Source organism: Camarhynchus parvulus, chromosome 9, assembly GCF_901933205.1.
Source record: "Camarhynchus parvulus chromosome 9, STF_HiC, whole genome shotgun sequence".
Classification (NCBI taxonomy): domain Eukaryota; kingdom Metazoa; phylum Chordata; class Aves; order Passeriformes; family Thraupidae; genus Camarhynchus; species Camarhynchus parvulus.
In genome coordinates, this window is record NC_044579.1 from 14,137,418 (window position 1) to 14,160,497 (window position 23,080).

The 23,080-nt window shown below is 39.2% G+C and overlaps 1 protein-coding gene across 3 annotated transcripts in view; it reads left to right on the plus strand.

Moving 5' to 3' along the window:
- The window catches only part of SLC9A9 (solute carrier family 9 member A9), a 171,987-nt gene extending 154,355 nt beyond the window's left edge, over positions 1-17,632 (plus strand). For all 3 annotated transcript variants that reach the window (XM_030954305.1, XM_030954304.1, XM_030954306.1), the window contains 2 exons: positions 15,373-15,478; positions 15,965-17,632. In XM_030954305.1, coding sequence (XP_030810165.1) covers positions 15,373-15,478; positions 15,965-16,183 — 325 coding nt within the window. In that variant the 3' untranslated portion in view covers positions 16,184-17,632. The remainder of the gene's footprint in view (positions 1-15,372; positions 15,479-15,964) is intronic.
- The last annotated feature ends 5,448 nt before the right edge of the window (positions 17,633-23,080 follow it).

The window sequence follows — 23,080 nt, forward strand, 5'->3', positions numbered from 1 at the left end:
ACTCCTGTGCACACTACATAGCACCTACACAAATGAGAAGCTCAGGGGCTTGCTGAGAGAAAATGGTTTATCAACAAGGACCACAGAACTGCACCCCCTGACCTATTCTAACAAAATAATATCATAACTACATGAGGGTGTTCATTACCTTTTCTACATTATTATGTAACTACCACCACACTTGGTTCACTGCTGATTGCAAAAATTAGTTACTTCCTTCTCTGTTTTTAAAAGAGGTGTCCGCAGCCCAGGCAGTGGCACAGGGTATTCCTGTTTCAGAACAAAGTCCTGCCCAGTCACACTGGCTAGACAGGATAAGGGGAAAGGGAAGCAATCCATCTTTGCAGGACTGTGTTGCATGGGCTTGCTATTTTCATCTGGCAGTTTGGTTTATGTGACTGCTGCTCTGTAATGTTTCTTGTGAAATGTGTCTCTTCCCCTGTTCTCAGCAGTATCCCATTAAGCAGGTGGACAACTTCCACCCAATCTTTATTCAAAGTCACGCTGGCTCCATAGAGATATTTTAAAACTGACTTAAAGTCAGGCAAAACCTTGAGAGGAGACCTTTAGTGCACTAGACACTCAATGTACCTAATTTATGATTGAATTACCTGATTTAAGTTTCAGTGGTACAGCCCTGAATATAAATGCGCCCAAAGCTAACAAATTAAATAGCAAAACACAGCAAAAAGTCTGAGCAGTCTAGCAGTTCTTTGGAGAGATGCCAAAGTTTAATAGCACAAACAGAATAAATAAACTCTATGAACAAATCAATTTTTCAAAGGTAACATCTGTTCTGCACTGGCTCCTGGTGCGAATAGATTCATCTGTGCACACATACAAGTGGGCTAATGAGATTCAGTGTGCTCCAATACCCATCAGCATGCTTTGTCTTCATCAAAAACTCTAATGTGGATGGGACTCCAAGAGTTTTTCTGAAACAAGCCAAACAACTTATACCTACTTTGCAAACTGTTTCATATGAATCATTACATTAATCCCATAGAATCAAAACCTGAGGATACTTACTCAGAACTGTAAACAGATAAAGGAGTCTGAAAATCTGTCTGAGAGAAACTGTTTCCCCCTAGTTCCAAGTTTTGACTCTTGTGCATTTGATAGATTCCAAGACTTCCTAAACACCAAAACTGTGCTGTGCTAGAAGTCATGTGACTGCTTTGGCTTATGCTATGCTTCACCAATTTAAACCAAATTTTCCATAGAGTATGTGACACAACCTAGTTATATTAAATATAAAAAAGAAGGTGCATGAAATAAGCTGCAAAAAGATCTTTCATCTTTGTTTTATGACTTCTCTGAAGGAGCAGAAATCAATGCTTTAGCTGGGTAGAAATTAGACTTAATATTATGCTATGCATAAACACTGTTTGAATCTTAAAACTATTAAAATTAATTGTGCCTTTACACAGCTCCATCATAAAGATTATAAGGAAAATGGTGGGTTTAGAGTGTTGAGTTCTTTCTCAATACTTCAAAATTGCATGTTGGTTTAGTTTCTTTTCTATAACTTTATTTCCCATGACTACTTTATAAACACCCTTTAATGCTTTCTTTTGTTTTTTTCCCCAGCATGATTTTCATCAAATTTTGCTCACAACACAAAGTTATAGTGTCCTTGTAAACACAACCCTTGCTAGCAAATTAATTATTCATTACTGAGTTGTTAGTTTGAGGACAGATATCTGGACATTATGTTATTCTAACATCTCCTGGGAGCTGTGCAGTAGAGGGCAAGGAAGCTGCATCCTGCAAAACCTAGGGAAAGAGGCTGGGTCAGGATCTTCCTTCACATGTGATAGGGCAGCCTCACCTTCCAGCAGTTGCTGCACCAACAGCGTTGCTGCAGTGCAAGAGGAGAGCTGAAGAGCTTGGCTGGCTCCTGCTCTCAGCTAACACCTCCTTCCTGCCACTGCATCCCTCACTCCTCACAGGTGAAATGCACAGGCGTGACCCAGGGCTTGGCAGAGGCTGCACCCACTGCAGCTGGCACAGAATGGGGCATGCAGAGGGCAAGGAGGGAGGGAACAACACCATTTGGCCATGGTGAGAAAATACCTATGCTCTGACACCACACTATTAAGGAATTTTCAATTTCAGCCCCAATAAGACTCAGATAAGCAGCTGTGATTGACAGCAACATTAATTCAACTGTAGCCAGCTTCAGGATCAGATAATATTCAGCAGCAGAAAGAAAATTGGCACATTAATGCCCAAAAGTCAAAGAGAAACTCATTTTGAGGAAATCACTCCTGCACTGGGTAAAAGGGTACTGAGAGAAAACAGAATGAAAACAAACAAACAAACAAACCCCAAATTGTTAGTTATTCTTAGGGTTTGGGGTTTCACTTTTTCTAGTTTTAATTTTGATCTTTAATGGTGAGTAGGCACCATTTTAATTGTAAATCTCTTTTTATATTTAACATTTGGGGTGAGGTATGATGGTGAATGTGTGTATAAACATGATAGAAAACTCCTGTATGAATTAATGAAAAATCATCAGCTTTTTTTTATTATTACTACTATATTCTTTGTTCTCAGAACAATCAGCAACAAACTATAGGCTCTGCTGTGCTCAATACTGCACAAAAACCAAAGTTTTCCCACACCCTACAGGATAGCAACCTGCAAGACATAATACCATACAGAGATACAGATAATATCTTTCTATACCTCTCTCTATCATATAGTATATTTTTAACATAATATAATAATACTTTAAGGAACTTAAACTAATTAAAGCTTTTCTGAAGTATTTGTCTAAGAAAACTCAGTGGAACTGAGAGGGACAACACAAAGAACATGCTGTCTGGAAAATATAATATGTAGATAACATGTGCTAAGATGATGACAAACAGAGGTAGAAGGACAATTCTTAATCCTGAGTAAGAGAGGAATGATGGGGTGGGAGTTACTGTGAAAGTTACATCAAGCAGAAAAGCCAGGGAAAAAGACAAGAGCGAAAAGGAAGAAGAAACAAAAACAGAGGACAAACTGTGTACATGAACCCCCAGGGATTAAGAATGACAAATCATCACCAAGTCTCAAATCTAGGGCATAAGGCAACAACCCCTTAGCAGGATCTCACTCTTAGTAATAGCAGCACACCTAAAGGCTTTGCTCTTCTTCTGCAGTGTTTCAGCTCCAAAAGTTAGAAAATATCTCTAGTATTTTCATTCAGCGTGCAGTATACACAATGGTACAAACCAATGCTTATTCACAAAGGCTATTTTTTCCTTTAAAACTATTTTGCTCAGGTTTGAGTGACCAGTGCACATGCTACTACTTTTTCTATCCACCTGCCCACTGAGGGCTTTGCTCAGCTGCCAACTCTGGCCAGACATCAGGAGTCAGTACATTATGACAAGCTGATGAGCCTCCTCTCCTAACCCCTTCATCTAGCTTGCTTAACAGAGGGTCAGAATCTCCCAGTTGCAAAATTCATCCAATTATGCTGTTTCTTGTCCCTTTTTATCACCTCCCAGCTCCTCCAAGTTCACACTAATTTTCATGGTATAAGTACAAATGCACATGTACAATAGATTATCTTGGCATCTAAAAGAAAAGATCACTAGGGCAGGTTTAGAACTGGAGGAGGGAGGAAAGCAAATCACAAGTGTATTCCAAAACAATCATCCCTTGGTTACCAAAAAAACATTCAAGATGGAAATGTTTATATGAGTTCAAATAGCTAAAAGCTATTTGAACTCACATAAAGCATTGCGCTGCCAATAAGAAAATCAGACTAATATTAGCACTGGCATTGTGTATTTGAATTTTCTGCCCTTTGCTAGGCTGCCCCATGTTATCACACACACACACAGAGGGATCAACCATACCTTAACCGAAAGTCAAACCCTGCAAGTACAGACCATGCAATATTGAGTAAACCAGAATGAGTTGATACAGCAGAGGCACAGATGCTACCTGGGAGCTGGGACCTGCTAGTCTCAATTCCTGAAGGAAACTGCAGAGTATCTTCTGTACATTGCTGAAGTAGGAACAGAACATGAAGTGGATGTAGCTCAGCAGGTTATGGCCAAAGAGTGAATGAGTTCTCTCAGGTTCCTCAGTGGCAGAGCTGAGATGCAGACCAATAAAACAACCTGACATACAGAATCTCAAGATGATGATAGGTCTGTTCTGAGTTCCATCTCATCTTTACACAAGCACAGAAAGCTGATTTAACCATTCAGACAATGTTACTACAGCCATAAAAGATAATCTGCTGTCATCTTTTCTTTCAGGTTAAAAAGTCTTCTGCTTGCCTCTCAATATGATGTTTTAAGGGTTTCTTTGTCAAAACTGTGAGGTCAAAAGAGTGCTCTGCTATTAAACCTTTCTGCATCTTAAATTTCTTCCACTTCATGTGTCACAGGCTCCTTTCAGTTTGCTCACCTGAGAAGGCTCACAGGACAATGCCTCAGTGCCCCAGAGTGACAGGAGAGGAAACTTGCACGTCTCAGGCACTTCTCATATGTCAGAGTGCTTTACTGTAAGTGACAATCAGCATGATACTGAGAAAAACAACTAGAAATAAGAAAATCAAGGAGGGAATGATACAGAGAGGGCATAACATATTTTATAGTAACTGATGTTCACAAACACAGCAAAGGACAGCCATGCAACACCACCAGATTCAAAGCCCTCTGTTGCCAAGACTGGGGCCTGAGGCACACCCCTTATGCTCTCCCTTCCCTTTCTAAATGTCCTTTCTAAGATGACCCAAGCTGGCTAAACAGGAAATTAATTTCTTATCTGTCTTCAAATGCATACTATTCCTTTTTGTCTCTCTCAAATAATAATATCCCGTGAGGCAGCGTACCTTATGTGCCTTACTTAGAACTACATATATAGACTTGATTTGCTACTTCAACCTTGTCCAGCCAAACAGTTCTTATCGAAGACAGATACTGGTCTAATCTGACACAATTGGCTTTTGTTAAAAACACATTGCATTTTATCCAATTTTCCATGTAACTCCATGTCCTTGAACTACCCTTTTCCTTCAAAAGTGGTTCAAAGACTTTGTTTAGTCCTGAGGTCAGACATACATAGCCATCCTCAATCCAAAATATTTACAAATCTCTGTCCTTGACTACTACCATAAGTCAGACAAAGCTGTATTAAATGTGATGGTCAATTTTTTTTCAACTGAAAAATCAACTTTCAACTGAACGAAAAAGCCTTTGGAAAAATTTTGACTTTTCATTGAACTGTCTGGCATCTAAACCCAGAATTATTTCCTACTGAGAAATCAAAGATATTTCTATTATAAATTATAATTTAATGTCTTGCAGAAATTTAGTTCAAATCCCTCACCAATCAGCTTACCTGAGAGTGGACCAAGAACTACTATGAAAGAATCTGGAACCAAAGAAAGTTACTAGAGTGAATCTGAGTGGCAGACTCAAAGTTTTGGTATCCACTCTGGATTAGGAGTTATTACAGGACTTGTCAAAGATGGGAAAGAAAAACAGTGATCTCAGTAAATGTGTTTCTTAACCAAATCATGTTCATAGAATAGCTACACCTGCTCATGCATAATATTGGTGGCTTTTGTATTATAAACAGAGCTCATGGCTGAAACCCTGACATGGCTCCCCCCCTGTAATAAAACACAGAATGAGAAAACCTCATGCTCATTCATGCTGTACTGTACATTTCCCACCTCTATCACAGTCTGTATTTGTGTCGGGGCAGCACCAGTGTGTGTGTGTGTGTGTGTGTCAGTGTACTGGCAATAAACGCAAGGGACTGATGCCAACCACAGAAGTCACTTTTCACACTTGCAAAAATCTGTCTTGTTCCCACCCACACCCTGCCCCACGTTTCCCCAGCTTTGCCCATCACATCTCACTGTCCCCACTCACAGTGTTCCAGCTTTCATGGGCTCACAGGACAGCCTCAGGCCCTCTCAAGACAATTGTCCTGCTCCAGACTAGCGCAGGGACAGGAGCAGGGAGATGAGCCATCCTGGCTGGAGATCTGCCATTTCCTATTTCTGATTTATATTTGATCACTGCTGATCAAAAGGCAGTTTGATCTCTTAATATGGATCCTCCATTCTGTTTTTTTAATCTGGCACTGTTCATAAAGTATTCTGATTTATCTATTCAGAATTGTAAACTAATATTAGAATAAATACCTCATACTTCTTTCCATGATTACTAACCTACTAACCTATTTTATTCTTAGATATGTGCCATAATTAATTACCCTCATTTGTTCTTTGCACTATAATTTCCATATCTCTTAGGGAACATTATTTTGTGAGGGTTTTCTAGCAGGTCTTTCTCTGTATTAAAATATCCTTACAACAGCAAAGATTCAGCTTGCCAGAAGGCTGCTTTCTTTGGATCACAGCAAAACCTATTCCTGGGCAATGTGTCTTCACATCTTCAACACTGAGCCCTCCCCCTTCTTAATGTGCTTTCTTTACAAACCTATTAGAGAGTTCCAACTTCACCCAATTAGCTACTTGTGCCTATAACATGGGTTACACACTGGAAAAAGCTGCTGGAGAACCTGAACACAGTCCTTGGACCAATCTGCTCACAGGAGTAGAGATTTGCAGAAGATGTATATACAGACTTTGTATTAGCAGGACTTTACAAAGGTTGTTCTGCTCTCAGCTCAGCACAGGAGATGTAAGGACTGCTTATTTTATGCAAGTCCCAGCACTTCTTACTCATTTTACCAATCTGCCCAGAGGTACAGCATGCTACTGAGTAAAATACACTTCTGCAAAATGCTAAACCATGTCCTGATCTTGCCACACAGCTTTTGAATCTACTTCCATGTCTGGAATGAGCATGGTTTCTCACAATCACACAACAAGCAATGTGACATTTCCATGAGTACACTAAGTTATGCAGGTGCTGTCAGCTCGCTCAAGGGCTTCACCCAGCACAGCTCATGTTGGGATCCTGCTTTTACATTCCACAGGGACACACACAGCCCTGACCACAAGTTCTGTTTGTACACTCATACTGGGCTAAGAGAGTAGCACTCCCGTCTATTCTCACCACTGCACCAAACAGTCACCAAAAAGCTTTCTCAGAATTTTCATTTTCCTTCGATCTACTGTTCCCCTCAGACATGACACCAATCTCATTTTTTATTCTTTATACCAGTCTTCTGACAAAGAAAGAGAGATTCTGTTATCTTTATACAGATTTTCTTTTCCAAAATATATAGTGAACGATCACTTTTGTTTCTATTTTTTTTAATCTTTACAAAAACAAGCAAGCATCAGAATAAAAGAGACATTGTTCTTCCAAGCCTTCTTCCACATTTGTTGCTTCTTTTGTTCCATGTTGTTATCCCTTCTTTTCTTGCAGAATTTAAGTAGAAGTTCTTTACATGATTTTTCTCATAAGGGATTGTATTTTCCTTTTAAGTTGTACCTTTAAAACTCTGAGAGCATTCTACGACTCATGGCAATGCAGAAGCTGGAGATTTCTCAAAAACCCTCTCCACAGATCTGTGAACTATTTTAACTATTATAATGCTGCTAAATCTCATGTATTGGATTAAATATCTCATCTGACTTCCTGAAAAAATGCCAAATAATTCTTTTTCTATTTGAACACAATTTTGGTGCATTGGCTTTAGCTCTCCTTCACCAGGGGCCCATAGCAAGAATATTAGTCCAGCTGTACTCACAAAGTTCTAGCAGCCATTTCCTTGCCTTGATGCCACTGCAGTATTTTTGTTTGAGCAGAATGCTGCCCATTGGTTTGGAAACTCTTGCTCACATTATTCTCTTGTTACCCTCTACCTCCATCATCCTCCTGCTCCCAAGGTTCTCCTTTTACAGGGTAGAGACACTACAACCACTGCTATCCTCAGGAGCTGTCTTGGTGCAGATTCATTTTACCTGAAATAATTTATTGATGAAAAGTTTCTGAAAGCTTTCACTTTATTTGAATCAGACCTTCTCTGTTCTCCTCTGTGATATTGAAGTAATTTACTTGATCAAAACCAATTTGTACTTCCACTTCACTGCATTTAATTTTTAAGGTTTATTCTCCCTGCACTCTGCAAATGATTAGATTTGTGGTGCCACTGGTATTAAACTGTCATTAGCACGGGGTGCAACCACTGCCAGTCCACATTCTTCACACATCTGCTTTCTGGAATACTTCTCTGCCAGATGGTGATGCCAAGGACAATCTCATGAAACAATCTTCCACACAGAGAGCGCAGAAAGCCCTGCTAACTTGCCTGTGCTTCTAAATTAGTTCCCTCTGCCAGCACCAGGGTTCAAGTGTTATATACAAACGCTGCACTTCAAGTGAAGAGCTTCAAAGTGATCTCACCTGAGGCAGCTGGCACCAGAGACTTCCTAAGGCTTTAAGGGCCTGTGCACAGCCAGATCACAACAGAGTTCATCCTTTCTAATGCAATAATTAATCTTACTCATACCAATGGTATCTCCAGTTCTGCAATCATGTTAAATGTACCATATGCAGAAGTTACTCTTCAGCAGGAAATAAACCCTATTGCCAAGCTACAGGCAGAGCAGTCTTGGAACGTCCTGAGAAATTTCTATGCTTTAAAACATGCCAGGAAATCCTTTTAAATTTTCCGAGGTCAAATTTCTTTTTATTAATCCCATGTTCACTCAGGTTCTCACTAGCTAAACATTTAAGGTTTTGCTGATGGCAAAAACTTAAAACTTTTTATGGCATTTGGTGCCATACTTATTACACAGAAATTTATGTGCTTTTTATCTTTTTCTTCTAGATGTATTTAATGTAATCATGAAAATGGATGCCTTTTATACACTCCTAGTTTCCTTGGTATGGAGGACATTGTGTTTGATTTCTTATATTTTGCCTTAGGAATTCTATATTCTCATGTTCTGAAGTGAGATTCATTTCACCAAGTTTTTCTTACTTAATTATTAGGCATCTATATCTAATTGAATTGTTTAGACTGATTTACAGTCAAGAAAGGGAAAGAAACTCATCCTATTCTCAATTCATTCCAATTATGACTGACTCCTTCAGTGCTGGCATTAACAGTTTTGGATTTGGCCATTTCTCTTTGCTGATGAAAAAGTAAGACTGGCAGGTTAGATGTCTGCCTGATATGCTGCTGAAAGGTGTCTGAAAATAGGGGATACCAATGATGCCAACTTAACATCACACACATTTTTCAGAAAAGTCCCATGCATGTCCTGAACACTAGTGTGATTTGTGCAGCAGCCTTACCTATTCCCTGTGTGTAGCTGTCTCTTATGCATCTCTGGTGGTGCTGTTTAGTTGGTTGTAAGTATTTTGGTATTTATCATTTGTTTGTGGTTTTGTTTTGGTGGTGGGGGTGGTAGTGCTTGTTTTGTTTGGGGGGTTGGGAGGCTATTTTGAGGGGCAGTTGCTAGTTTTTGGTCAGAAAAAGAGAAAAAAGACAAGTAACATTTTCTCGTTACTATACAACTGATGGCAGGGAAAGCCTTTCTTCTATTCTTTATCTGCCTCACACAGCCTGCATTTTCCAAACTTCTTTCTAATGTTAATTTGTCTCTTCATATATTCTTTTTCAATCCTATATGAGTATTCTTCCATCCTTTGCATGCTCTATCCTTCCATTTCCAAGAGTAGCTGCATTACCACTCATCAGTTATATAAGCAGGTTTCCATTTAGGTCTCTGATTTTTACTTACGTGGAGGCGTTATATTCAGGATATAATAGACTTCAAATAACTTGAGTAAGATGTCTTGATTTTCTGCTCTGCCTCAGGGAGCTATCAACTAAGACTGTGGTCTGCAAATACCCCAGACATTTTACTCAGCACACATAAGAGAACAAGGCGCTTCTCAGTCTGCAGCTACTTTTATATAAAAAGATGTGACTAAGATCAGTTCCACTAACTTCCTCCATTTTGCCCACATCTCTGCAATGCTTCCAGTTTCAAACTTGAAAGCAGCAAATTTTTAGCCCTATTCTGCAAAAAAAAACAGAGTTAATTCTTAGGGTCTGACATTACATCTGGATCTGGAATTTAAGTCAGACAGACTTTCCCATAAATACACATTGAACCAGATCTTATTAATACTGATTTTCATTCCTCTCCCTGTTTTCAGACATGAGAAAGACAAAGACAGAAAGAATGAATCTTTAAAAAAAAAAAGAGACCTGATGATTTGACTTTGCAGAGCTACAGTATCATTCTTTTTGTCCTCAATTGCTTAGTATTTTAAGTTCTAAAAGCAGCAGACTCTTTAATTTCTTAAACCACTCCTTGGAAAGATTTTAAAAAGTCACAAAGAACTATAACAGAATTTGCTAGTAACAGCTATAAGTTAAAATTAAAGTATAATTTATACCAGATTCAGTGATTCCTCCTCAGCTTTCTCAACAGTGCAGATTAAATTATCTTTACACGTTAAGTCACCATAGATCTCACAGGTTTTTCAAACAAATATCTGTTATTCTAACAATTACATCTAACCATTACCCAATTTTTCAATCATTCTATAGTGATAACTCCCCATCCTCTACAAATTCCATGGTACACAAGAGCATGTAGAGCATCCTCCTTGCAAGAGCGAGGAGGAGAGCTCCCCTAAAACCCCTCCTCTGCTCTGGGGCACATTTTTACTGTGCTGCACATGCCCTGCAGAGCTGCTGATGTCTCTGTGTCTCCTCAGCTCAGTCCTGCACACAGGCTGTGCTCTGCAGCACCCCAACAATCTCAGTCAGCTGCTAGCAGGAGCCAGCCACGTGCACAGCTCAGCCAGAGAAAAGTTTCATTGCTTGCCTGCTCCAGTCAAACACTACCAAAATGGAAATGTTTACTCTTTAGGCTAACACGTAATTTATACCAAATCATCCTTTAAAAAAAAAAAAAAACCACACACATGCAAACTGAACTCTAATGAAGAGAAAAATGTGAGTTCTCTTTATTACAGAAAACAGCTTGAAAAAGTAGAAGTGACATCTTTACTTTCATACCTTTCTTAATTATATTTCTTCATTAATACAACAAAAAGTAGTATTAAAAACTCATAAATAAATTGAGACTCTAAAATATTCACCAAAAGGACACTAAAACAAAAAAGCTGCAAAGCTCAAGAAAGCTTAAAAACATTGCACAAAGATGGATTTGGGGAGTGGTGACATTAACTTCTAGAGACTCATGCCTGCAGCAGAAATATAGCACCTAGCAGCAGAATACCAAACAACATATGCAACAATTGTGCACTTATAGCAGTCTGATATAAGAAAACATCCTCTGAAAAAATATTCTATGTAATTTTGATTAGTAGCACAAGAATTCCTATACTTTGGTGCTTTTTAATAGTAAATAAAGTGTGAGCATATTTTCCTTTGAGGAGGATAGGATTGTCTTCAGTTACAGAGCCCCCATTATGTGATGAGACAAAAGGCAAACCACTTTTGGGGCCAAATGCAGGATTTCCAGAGCTGCTACGTGTATTTCCACCTAGGACCACAGCTGCTGCTTTGTTGAGGGGGTGGGTGGGGTGTTTGAATTTCTGTGTTGTTGTAGTTGGCTTCCTGGGGGGCAGGTGTCCCCTCCAACAAGTTATTTCTTTCTTCCTATGATATTTCTCATAGCAGAGCTAGGATTAGGACTGTTGCTCCTCCAACAAAAGGAAAGTGAACTCTGAAGTCCAAGTCTAAACAGCCACAATATTTCTGGCAGAATATCTTTCTCTATTTGAACATGCTAATCCTATTTTATCAAAAAGATAGTGATTTTTGCCAACATCCTCAAAATCTGAAAGAACATGTCAATTAAACAAAGTGTGGTCACAGAAATTTTTAGGTTCTGATTGTTCATCCTAGTGTTAAGTCACAACTTTTCTTTACATCTTCAGTTTTTCTGTATGATGGAAAAGCTAAACATTCTGCAATATGGCTGATGGCAGTAGCATTCCTCCTCAGATTTACCTGGGACTTTTCACTTAAAAATGCTCTTTCAGCTTACCTGTATCTTTGTGAAGCAAGAGCTACACAGGAGGAAGATTTCAATAACAGATATTTGTTTCAGACAATGGTAAAAAAAAAAATCACAATTCCATGGTTTGATTCCTGATAAATCTTTGTTAGATTATTTTTAAATACATTGCACTTGGAGCAAAGAGGACATCAGATCAGTCAAACTCAGAATAGACAGAAGCCGAACCAAGACCAAGGAAATAGATATTAAGCCTGGTTTCAGTGAGACAGAAAGGGAGAACTGTGCCTGACAAGACTGAAACTGCCTGGGCACTTTCAAACAGCAATGAGGCAAACCAGGGTAAACATTTCTGGGTATGTGAACTGAGAGTGGAAGTCAGAGATCAATGGGAAAATGGGTATTTGATTATAAAAGCAGGGCATGGTAACATTCCTGCATTACACATGGATTAAAATCCTCGGCACGTGCCTACACTGGCATCCTTAATCCAGTTTCAGAGCTCAGCAGTCACCCCCTTTCCAATATTAATGTCATTCTTTAATGCAGGCAGTGGTGTGGCACAGCCGTGGGGTGGGCTGCGTGCCCAGGGAGGGCTGCAGTGCAAAGCAGCTCTGCCCTGCTCTCTTCTCCCATCCCTGAATGGGGCAGGCACAAATTTGGTCTGACTGTGATTTCCCAGTTATGCCAAGAGGTTTGCACTTCGTTTTTCCAAATTTTTAAAGCAGCCTTAGTGCAACATCTACCTTTTTCTATTACGCTATTTAAATTACATCTCCCTGGAGATGCAACCAGAGCAGCTGGAGTGTGATAAGGCTTCTTGCCAGCCTTAAAATGCTGTAGGACCCACATCTGATATGCTTTTGAAATGCCAGCACTGCACACAGATTTTTCTTCCTCTTTTATGCTGCCTTAAACGATGTGATTATGTCTGTAATACTATAAAGCAACTGTGTCAACTATAAAGAGGAAACATTTATGGCATAGGTTATTAAAACAATGAAAAATAGGCCAGTGCAATTTAAGTTCCTTGAGTGGGCTGAATAATAACTAGTTAAATAAGGAACAAAGATAAATAATTTATTACAGAATCAACACAACAAGCACAAGAAAATTGCATTCACTTTAAACTGCATCTCAAGAGGCTTCAGAGCAGAAGCACGGACAGCACACAATGAATGTGTCAGAGCAAATGCAAAATTAAGGGGATTTAGAGAACCTGTTGCAAAATGGAGTAATCACTCAACTTCAGAATATCCACATACATAAACGCCAGCCAGTGAAACACACCAGACAAAAGCTTATGCTAAAAGTAGTAGTGGCTCAAGGGACTGAAGATTCCTGTGGTGGCTGGGCAGGTTGTCTGCTTCAGCACACAGCCCCTCCTGCTCTGTGTGGTCGAGGCTCTGTGCTAGCATGGGCAAAACAGGAGTCATTTCTACAGAGTGGGATAAATGCCCATTAGGAAATTATAAGGCTGCTTACAAGTAAGGTCTAGCTCAGAGACCACTGGATTAAGAAAGGTAGAGTAATACTCATCTTCAATTACTTATTCTGGAAAAGAATGAAAGGACAGAGCAGACAGAACTCAGGATAATCACATGCAACTTCCCTTACAAGCCTGTATTTTTACACTCAGTCTCACAACTCGGTTCAAACAATTCAGGTTGTTTGTAATAACAAAGCATATATTTCCAAAGATTAAAAACCTAGAATGAGGCCTCTATTTCCATTTTTGGCCTTTTAATTAGGTTTTTCTGAAGTGCTGAAAACAGAGCAACTCTAATTAATGGCTTTCATACTTTGCTTTTTAATAATAGCTCTTAACAGCCTGACAGTTTGGAGGTTTCAGATAAAATTGGGAATGGATCAGAAAAGATTGCTTGGCTTGATTTTACTCTAACAGAAGTTAGACAAATCTAAACTTTCCCTACACAATTAGATCTCATGAGATTCTCACCTTGATCATGGTTCTGATAAGAATTTATATTAATATCTCACCATCTTTTCTGAAGTAGACTTCATTAATTTTTCACACAAACTCAGTATATGACCTTGGGTGAAAAAAATCACCCAATCTTCTGACTTAACTTTTAAAAATAAACAGAAAGCAACTTAACTTTTAAAAATAAATACAAAATGTGAACATAAAAACACCACTATAAAACAATTTCCATGTCTGTAGTACATAGGACAAAATTATTTAGCCTCTCAATTTTTAACTGAGATCAGAAGCATATTTTACATCTCTTCAGGATAAAGAATTTGTGCTTTATGTGTAAAGCAGTGATACCATAAACAATGAAAGAAAAGGAAGCACTGGTGTGGATAGGCCCAAGGCTCAGTGCTCCTTCCTCAGTATTTCTACAATATTGCTGCAGAACCTGAATCACTATTATTACATTTGTTCCTTCCCTGTTTAAGGAGGCAGGGAGAAAGACTGGGGAAGATGGCACAAGCAAGAAAGCAAGAGAAGGAGCAGGGGAGAGAAAGTGGGACGACAAATCAATAAAGTAAATTTTCCCTAGCAGCAAAAATAGCTGACAGATCTGCTTCCCAAAGAATACTGAAAATTACTTTGTGAGTAAAAGTGGCAGAGAAGATAAGGCAACTTGAAGGACTCATGGGAGAGCTGCTATTGACAGACATGCAGATGATGTAATTGCTCAAGATGAACAGGTTTTTCTTTTTATCTCAATAAAGCACTTCTGGAAAAAAGATTGGAAAGGCAGGTATGAGACAATAGCATAAAGCCTGTTCCTAACTTACATCATTTTATGTAGAGTTGATGTATGAAGTGCAAAAGAAATGCACTGAATGCTGAAGACTAGGTATTACAGAGAACAACTTACTTACACTCCAGTGATAAAGGAATTTAATATTTGATGAAATATGCTGTCAGTTGAAGAAATATATTGATTTTACAAAAGGCTAAACATATGCATTTAAGAAAACATTTGCTACTGTTCTTATATAAATTAGTTGATAGAATACAATCTTAAATTGTCCTGTTTACTCCTCTGTGTCTTGCTCCAAGTGTGATTTTTTAATGCAATTTGATCAGGAGACAATCTAGCATACATTTCTCCTGTGTTTCAGTTCCTGCTGCATTATGTATGCCACGACATTCCCTTCAGCCATTCTGGTACCCTTTCAAGACAGGTTTTGAGCATTAAATGGTTTGGATTTTGGGGGAGTTTTCAGGTTGTTCTTTCCCTGTTACTGAAAAACATTCGACAAGACTGATGACAGGTGAATGTATGCAGTAATGGGGGAGGTGGGGGGGATAAAGAGATAGTATTTTATATATTTCTGTTTAGTTAGGTGATTTTTTTTTGTGCTTTAAAATGAAATTTCTTAGTGCAATAGAGCAGCACGTTGCCACCAGTGTGTCTATTGCAAATATCCTTTAACAAACCTCACAGATATCTAAAGCCTCTCCTAACCCACGCTGGGCCACCTCTCACATCAACCTTGCCGGAATGGTGCAGCCCTGTTGCCAGGATTCTGACCAGCCCCAGGGCATATGGGGTAAGTACCCAGCTTGGTTCATTTTCTTCAAGGTGTTAGCCAAAACCTGCCACTTTGCATTGATCACTTCAGTACAGTCCCTTCTCTAAAACTTTTTACTTTTAATGCTAAGCACTATACACTTTCTTCAGTTGTGAAGAAGAAAACAAGGTACATTTTCATGAATGGCCACTAAATATTGTGAGCTTCAAATGTGAGTGATATATTCTAAATAATTCATCCAGATGCTGAAAGTATTGGCTACCCATCAGCAATATTTAAGCACTGAAATTATCTAAAACATCTGAAGGGTAGGTTGAGAGCAGAACATGGTAACCAACTATTGGCTTTAATCAGCAAGATGGTAAATGAACACCTGAGAAAATAAGCATGTAATGAAACAAAATGAAAGTGAAATTGCATCAGAGTTCTTGTTCATTTAAGCTTTAACAGAAATCTCCCTCAAGAGCCTCTCTTCCACAGATCTTTTCCTTTGTTTCAATACAGGACCAACTGAAGGATGGAGACACAGTTTATATCATCAACAATGATGAATTGACTGAGAACTATGAATCATCTGCTCACATAGCAGTGCCAGCACAGGACAGCACAGCCTCTACCCAGGCTACAAGCAAGGAAGATATTCAGGAAGGAGACCTAGGATTAGGAGGATACAAACTCCAAATTCAACGCACTGCAGGTCAACCCCAGAATTCATTGGCATGAGCAGTGTAACATTAATCACAAGAAAGAAGATGAAAACAATGAAACAAAAGATCCTGTTATAAAAGCAAGAGGTCAGAAAAAAAATGTACTAAGCACAAAAATCAAAGAAAATTTCAATTTCAGCAACTAACTGCCTGCTCCTCCCAGGAAAGGAGTTTGCTATCATATCCATATAACTACAACCATATGCAGGTTTTATGACTGTATCAGTTTTTAGGATAAAGGCATAGGGCAGTACCAGCCCACTGTAAATCCACTGCAGTAATGTCTCAGCACTTGGCTGTACCTGCCACTCACATGTACACAGGCCTTGGAATATTGCTTTGAGTCTTCAGTAAGCTGAAATGGAGAGAAATAACCTCCTAACATTCATAGCCACACGACGACAGCTCTTTTCTACTGCTGATCCTGACAAGATCCACACATAACTACTCAGTAGGTAGTATATTTATAAGGAAGAAGCAGAAGATTCCTTGTCCAAGGAGTGTGTGATGTGAAAATGCTTAAAACATGCTTTGCAGCACCTCAGTCTTCATAGATAAAGCCTCATGCCCACGGTATAGACTTGTCCTGACATCCAGCCTAATATTCTCTTTCTAAATGCACCTTATAGCCTGGTCCACAGAGGGTTTCTCTAGGCTGCCACAAAATGAACGCTGATAGCAGGAGACATGCAGGTGTATGAAATCAGCAACAAACACCCTTCATGGCAGCACTGAACGGGCACAACCACTGCTTAAAACCAATAGTTATTCCAAAAGGCATTTGTCCTTACAGCTTGGCAACACGCAAAGCTTAAATGGGGGAAAAGAGTTTTTTGTTTTGAAAGATCATTCTGAACATATACTTTGATTTAAGAACTCAAATGTTTCTTTTTTTTTTACTCTTTAAGAAGAGTTGTTTCTAATCAAATATTTCTGCAAAAGAATTACATCTTCAGACTGCCTGCTCCAAGGATAAATTTGTCTGTCTCTCTTCTTATGCTGGGCACTCAATGTTACACTAGAAATGAGGACTGTGGTGGTTAGAAATGAAAGGGGGTGGGAAAAAAGCCACACCACACAAGAGAGAGGTATCAAAGTTTCATTGTTCTGCATAGAGACAGTAAATGGATAACCAACTGCTCAGCCATACATACAGCTGGCTGTCAAATACTATGAGGCATTAGTACAGATAGCTTTGGCACATAGCAGAGCTAAGCAGTGCAAAACCAGGGACAGAGCCAGGCTTCTGTTGTTAGAGCATGTGCCTTTTGTCACAGCACAAGTTTCAACTAAATATGCATGATGATGTTCCTACTAAGAAAGTCAAAACATCAGGAGTTTTTAAGGAAGATCATCCTTAGTATACAAAGATAGCAGGCAAGAAGAAATTTATCTAGAAGAATAAAAATCAAACTGTCTCTATTGATAGTCCTAAAGATGAATAGGTCTTAATTTCACCACAAATAAAACCTAAAACACAAATATAATCAAGTTTTAGTCATTCTTTTCCAGTGTAGTTAGTTTCTGGCTATATGTGACTCTAGAACAACCATTTTAAGCATAAATTGGAACACAATGGAATTGTATGTACTGTTACAAAAAATCAGAAGCTTAAACGAGCATTTCATTTTTTCCTAAACTCTAATCAAGGATCTTCAAAGGGCCTTAATCCCCATGTGGTTTAAAACAAATAATATTCAGGCATGATAAGTTCTTAGAAGAACTATTGAATTTCCAACTCCATGCTTTGCTTTGTTTAGCTGCCTGGGCTGGGAAAAAACGTGCAGCAGCTTGCAAGAAGGGATGGAGAATGGGTAAGGAGGGAAGGTTTTGTCACCAAGTACTGGGAGACAGCAGAGAACAGAGGAAGGAGAAGCAGGCAGACACTGGAGTGAGGTGAAAATGTGGCAACCCAGCAGGAACCCCTTGGGGTACGTGCTAACACCACCCTGACTTTAGCAGCCAGTTTCTGGTTTCAGCCTCTGAAGTCCTGAGGGCATGTCACCAGGCTTACCAAGTTTCTCGGATTCCAGTCCTTAGATTATACTGGAAATCAATAAAGTGCTGCAGTATAACAGAGATGCAAAGCTGTTTTTCACAACTACAACATGAACTGGAAATGACAAGCTCTTCAATAGTTTTGCTCTTAGATTCTACTCTGAAATGCAACCTGCAGCATACTGTACAGGGGTTTACTGATTGATTTATTTATTGTGCCTATGTCCAGGTTTCTCACATTTGTACAATGATAAATGGAGAGCTCTGGGGTCTGAAATTCTCTGTTTATAAAAAAAGTCTGCAACAAATACTTTTCACACTGTTCTAGCCCTATGCCTTCAAGGGCTACCTCACTTGGTAAAGAAAGTCATCCCTTATGACAGACAAGCCATACTTCACATTTCACAGGTCAGATTTTTATGCTAAGACTACCAAAGAGGCTGAATCAGTGGTCCCAGCAGAAAGGATATTTATCATCTGGGATCATGCTCAGCAACCAAAGTATGATTGGCTTTTAGGAAAATTAGCAATATGAGCTGCAAGCAAACCTGAAGCTTCTGCTGAATGGCAATAAAAATCTCAATTGTCCATTACACTCACCATTTCCCTATTTTAAGATACTCTTTTCATGACACACAGCTCAAGAGAGTTACAATATTAGAATAAATGACATATTTGTATTCAAGAAAAAATTACTGACAACTAGTAATTCTGCATGACTGTTTAAACAGAGTAATGAATGTTAAGAGAGGTCTTTAATGTAATTTACAGTTTATACACTGGAGATTTAAACTACTCAATATCACACAGTGTTTGACTGAATGTGCAAGTCACTCATTATAAATGTGAAGCTTTTCCTTCTATCTGACTTAATCTAATAAAACACTGCTTGGAAAAAGAAATGTAATCTATATTATCCAAAATGTAGTGACTACATATTCAGAATGAAGGCCAAAATGTGAGGCAAGGTGGAAACCTGGAATACTGCTAAACCTTTCAGGTTTCAAAAGTAATAACTAGCATTTTATACAGAACTATGAAAAGCATTTTGCTAAGTTTGAAAGCAGTGGAAAAAATCCTGGCTACACAGCAGAGCCAGTCCAAAAAGACACTCCACTGAAAATATCAGATTACTATGATAACTTTCACAGAGAAGTGCAATATTTGGTAACCTCACTGAAAACAGGGGCCATTGGAAGTGAACACTCATGTTCCTGTGTTAAAAGCTTAAACTTTCTCAATACTAAGGACATAAAGGCTATCTCCAAACTGATGAACCCTGTGTATAGCCTCAGCCAGGAAACTAATTGCCTTGAAGTGCTGAGAGCAGCTCACACATTTTTCACCTGGCAACTTATTCAAGCGCCTTGCTGAGCTGGTCTCTTTCCTTTCTTCCTCTGTATTTTGCTATCAGCCATCAAGAAATGTGAGCCCTGTAACACCCTAAGTGCTGTGTACGTTTGGGTACAACACAAATGCAGCAATATTCAGATCTGTATTTTAGATGCACGTGAGCATTGCACATGTGCTTTTAAAATTCTTTGTTTTCACAGAGATTGGGAATTCCTAGGATACAAATATTAACTATAAACTTCAGAGAACCAAGACAACATTCTGAAAGCCACTGCAGAGATTGGAAAATACTACTTCCAACTCAGTATATTTTCTAATTCCATACTTCTAAAGACAAAATTGTTTTTCCCTACTTCCTCCTAGCAAAGTGGAAAATAGCCTTTATTGACATCTTAAAGCAAACCAGTTCTGAGCATTTTAAATAACTTAATACAAGGAAGCTCATCTCTGGCAATATAATCCCAGCAGACACGAGTTCTGTTTAGTGAACTGTAAGGGACTCATCAAAATTTTATTTTAGAAACTGTATTTCAGAACTTGAAAATTTTCCAGTTGACCCAAATTTTCTAAGCAAACATTAATTTATCCCACAGCCCTGGTCCCTTAAACTATCAGTTTTCAGATCATGAAACCTCACCCTTCCTTGGGCTTGGCAATTAGTTTTTGTGGTAGATATTACTGTTAAGGAGAGTTAGACAAAACATGTTTCCTTGAACACAGGTTTATTGGTGTTTTGGGGTTTTTGCTCTTGGTAACCTATACACTTTTTACATCATGATCACATATCAGAGTGCAAGTTTCTGAACAATACAAAAGAAAACTTTGCCACTATAGTAATTAACTCTCCCTTTATTCATGCCTTTTAAGTGATTAAAAGAGTAAGCCTAGTGCAGTGATGGGCATTAGCCAGGTGAAATCCCCTTCAAGAGCCTCAAGGTGCTAGTCACACTTCTAGTCTTAAAGCTGCCCACTGGCTCCCTCCCACAGCAGCCCCTGGCTCTGGGCAGTGCTCCCTCCATACCCCAGGGGAGGCAGCAAGGGCTGCATGAGCTCTGCTGCACAATGTGCAACAGGAATGATTCTGCTTACAAATAAACCTCTTTCTTCCCCCCACCAGTGTCAGAGCAGAAGCTGCATTTTCCCCAACTAATTCAGTGTTACTTGTCAACATTATTACCCTACAAAAATCATATCTGAGGCATGGAAGAACAAATATTGTTTCAGGCCTCAGAGGCTCCCAAATCTGAGCACATCAAATTAACATCATCCTTCTGAGAACCCAGCAGAGCTTGAAATTCTGGTGCAGGAAACAGTAGAGAACATCCAGGAGCATTTTCCAGCTACTGTTTTACACCATTATTTACCACAAGCTGTCTGCTTCTGGTGTGCCACAGCAAAAGCAGATGGACATTAAAAAAGTATGGGTACTTTACTGAATTAGGACATGAGACTAGATGGAGTCTGCACCCAACAAGCTAAACACTGAAAGAAATAATCTTCTGCCATGATATTAGATATCATGTAAGTCTAGGACAAGTAATATATAAGTGAATTGAAATAGGATAATATCCCATAAGCATAATGAGATTTCTTATACCAGAGGTAAAGTAACTTTAGAATGTATGCCTGACTGGAAATGAAAATATAAAAGGGAAAATGACACGAAAAAATGAATGATGAAGGAAGGAAAGGGGGAGCAAGGGTGGAAAGATTCAGTGCCAAGGAGATTCAAATTGAAAAAGATCAGAAAGATATTCATAGCAACTGCAGGCTAAAACCCAAATTAAGCAGTGTAAGAAACTAAGGATTATCTCAAAGAGCACTCCTAAAAACTTTACTGAGCCATAGATAGCCCTGACACTACTATATTGCAAACCTTAGGTATTCCACAGACTTAAAGGCAGGCATAGCCAGTAGCTGAAAATTGACCAGATTTAAAGAAAATTAGGAAAAAGGACAAAAGCTGAAAGGCCAATCCTCCAACAGCAGTGTTGGAAAGCAGTAAAAACAACACAAGCCTTATATTTGCAGAAGGAAAAATGACTGAAGATACAAGTCTTCAGTCCTCTTATTTCAGCTCTCCCTCCTTCACCAGTAATTCATTTTCTTCACCCAGTTCCCTTACACCTTCTCTAGTTTATCTAGAAGATGAAAACTTTACTTTTCCTGTCCCTTGAGCTAACAAAATTATGAAGTCCTATTCTCCCTCTGCATGATATCCACACCCAGCACAATTTTAAATAGCTCTTCAAAAAGAAACTAATATATATGATACATATGATGCAGGATTGCATGAACTACATAACTTCTACCCCAAGTTCTGATTGTGCTCAAACAGGGGCTCAAACACATTGCAATATCCTTTAGGCACTTCTCTGTCACTGCAGATGCTGAGAGCAAGAGTTCATGTATTTTTAACTAGAGGAACCAAGAGGAGGAAAAACCCTTAAGAAAAGCTGCAGAACCACTCTCAGTGAGGCTGACAGGAGATTTCAAGTGCCAGGCAGCACCACCATATGAGCACTCTGCCTGAATGGTTCTGTCTCACAGTGAGGATGGGCCTTCCCAAGCTTGGGGACACAGGATTGCACTGCTCCAGGAGGGGCTGGCACACAGGCAAGAGCACCAACACACAGCCTAAATCCAAACCCTCTTTATCCTTTGCACAAATTCCCACAGCCTGGGCAGCTCCAGGAGGGACAGGTCCCTCAGCCATGGGAGAGCTCACGTTGAACTGCAGCAAACCAAGCAGACATTTCCAGCTGGCAGAGCAGGAATGTGGTGCTGCTCTCCTGCTCTTTCGTGGTCCAGGCACGTTTTCCTGCTGGTACTCAGAGAGTACTGCTGCCACTGCTGATTAGAGAAGTGACTGGAGCACCTTTTCTGATGAAAGCTAATGTGAAGTGGACACTTGAGACAAGTACTCCAGTTTCTGCTGAATGAACCATCAGACCCATGCAGAAAAAATAAGAAAACACTGTTCTACTTCTTAACGGTTTTGTTTACAGCAAGAATCTGTCTACAACCACCGAGCCCCTGATATCTGAAGGCCTAAACACCGGTAATGGAGATCTGTTAGGAGCACTCAAACTCCCTATATTTGGCTCAGAATGAGCATCCTCCCCCTCTGCATGAGCTCCCCTATATGCCATCATCTGACAGGGTTTCACACTGACCTGGTTCACAGGAAAACTGCCATGGTCTATCCCTGAACTGAGATTTTCAAGCACTAGAAGAGAATTTCAGTAAAAAGGTAGATGGATGCAGATTCCTCAATTCTTAGTGAAGTTCAGGTGCTCTGGGAGGATAACTGTAGATCACAGTTGCCAAAAATTAACTTTCACCTAAAAGAACCCCACATACACCTAAGGAACATAATTGGCACATGTTTGTAACCAAAGGCAGGTGTTCCAGCTGAATTTCACAAGGAATAGAATTCTTATGGCTATTTTACAGCAATCTTCACCTTCTGTACATACAACCATAAAAGTAATTTGTAATTCTCCTTTCTGCTCATGCACCTCAGTGAACAAGTAGTGACATAGTGTGTACTATAAAATTT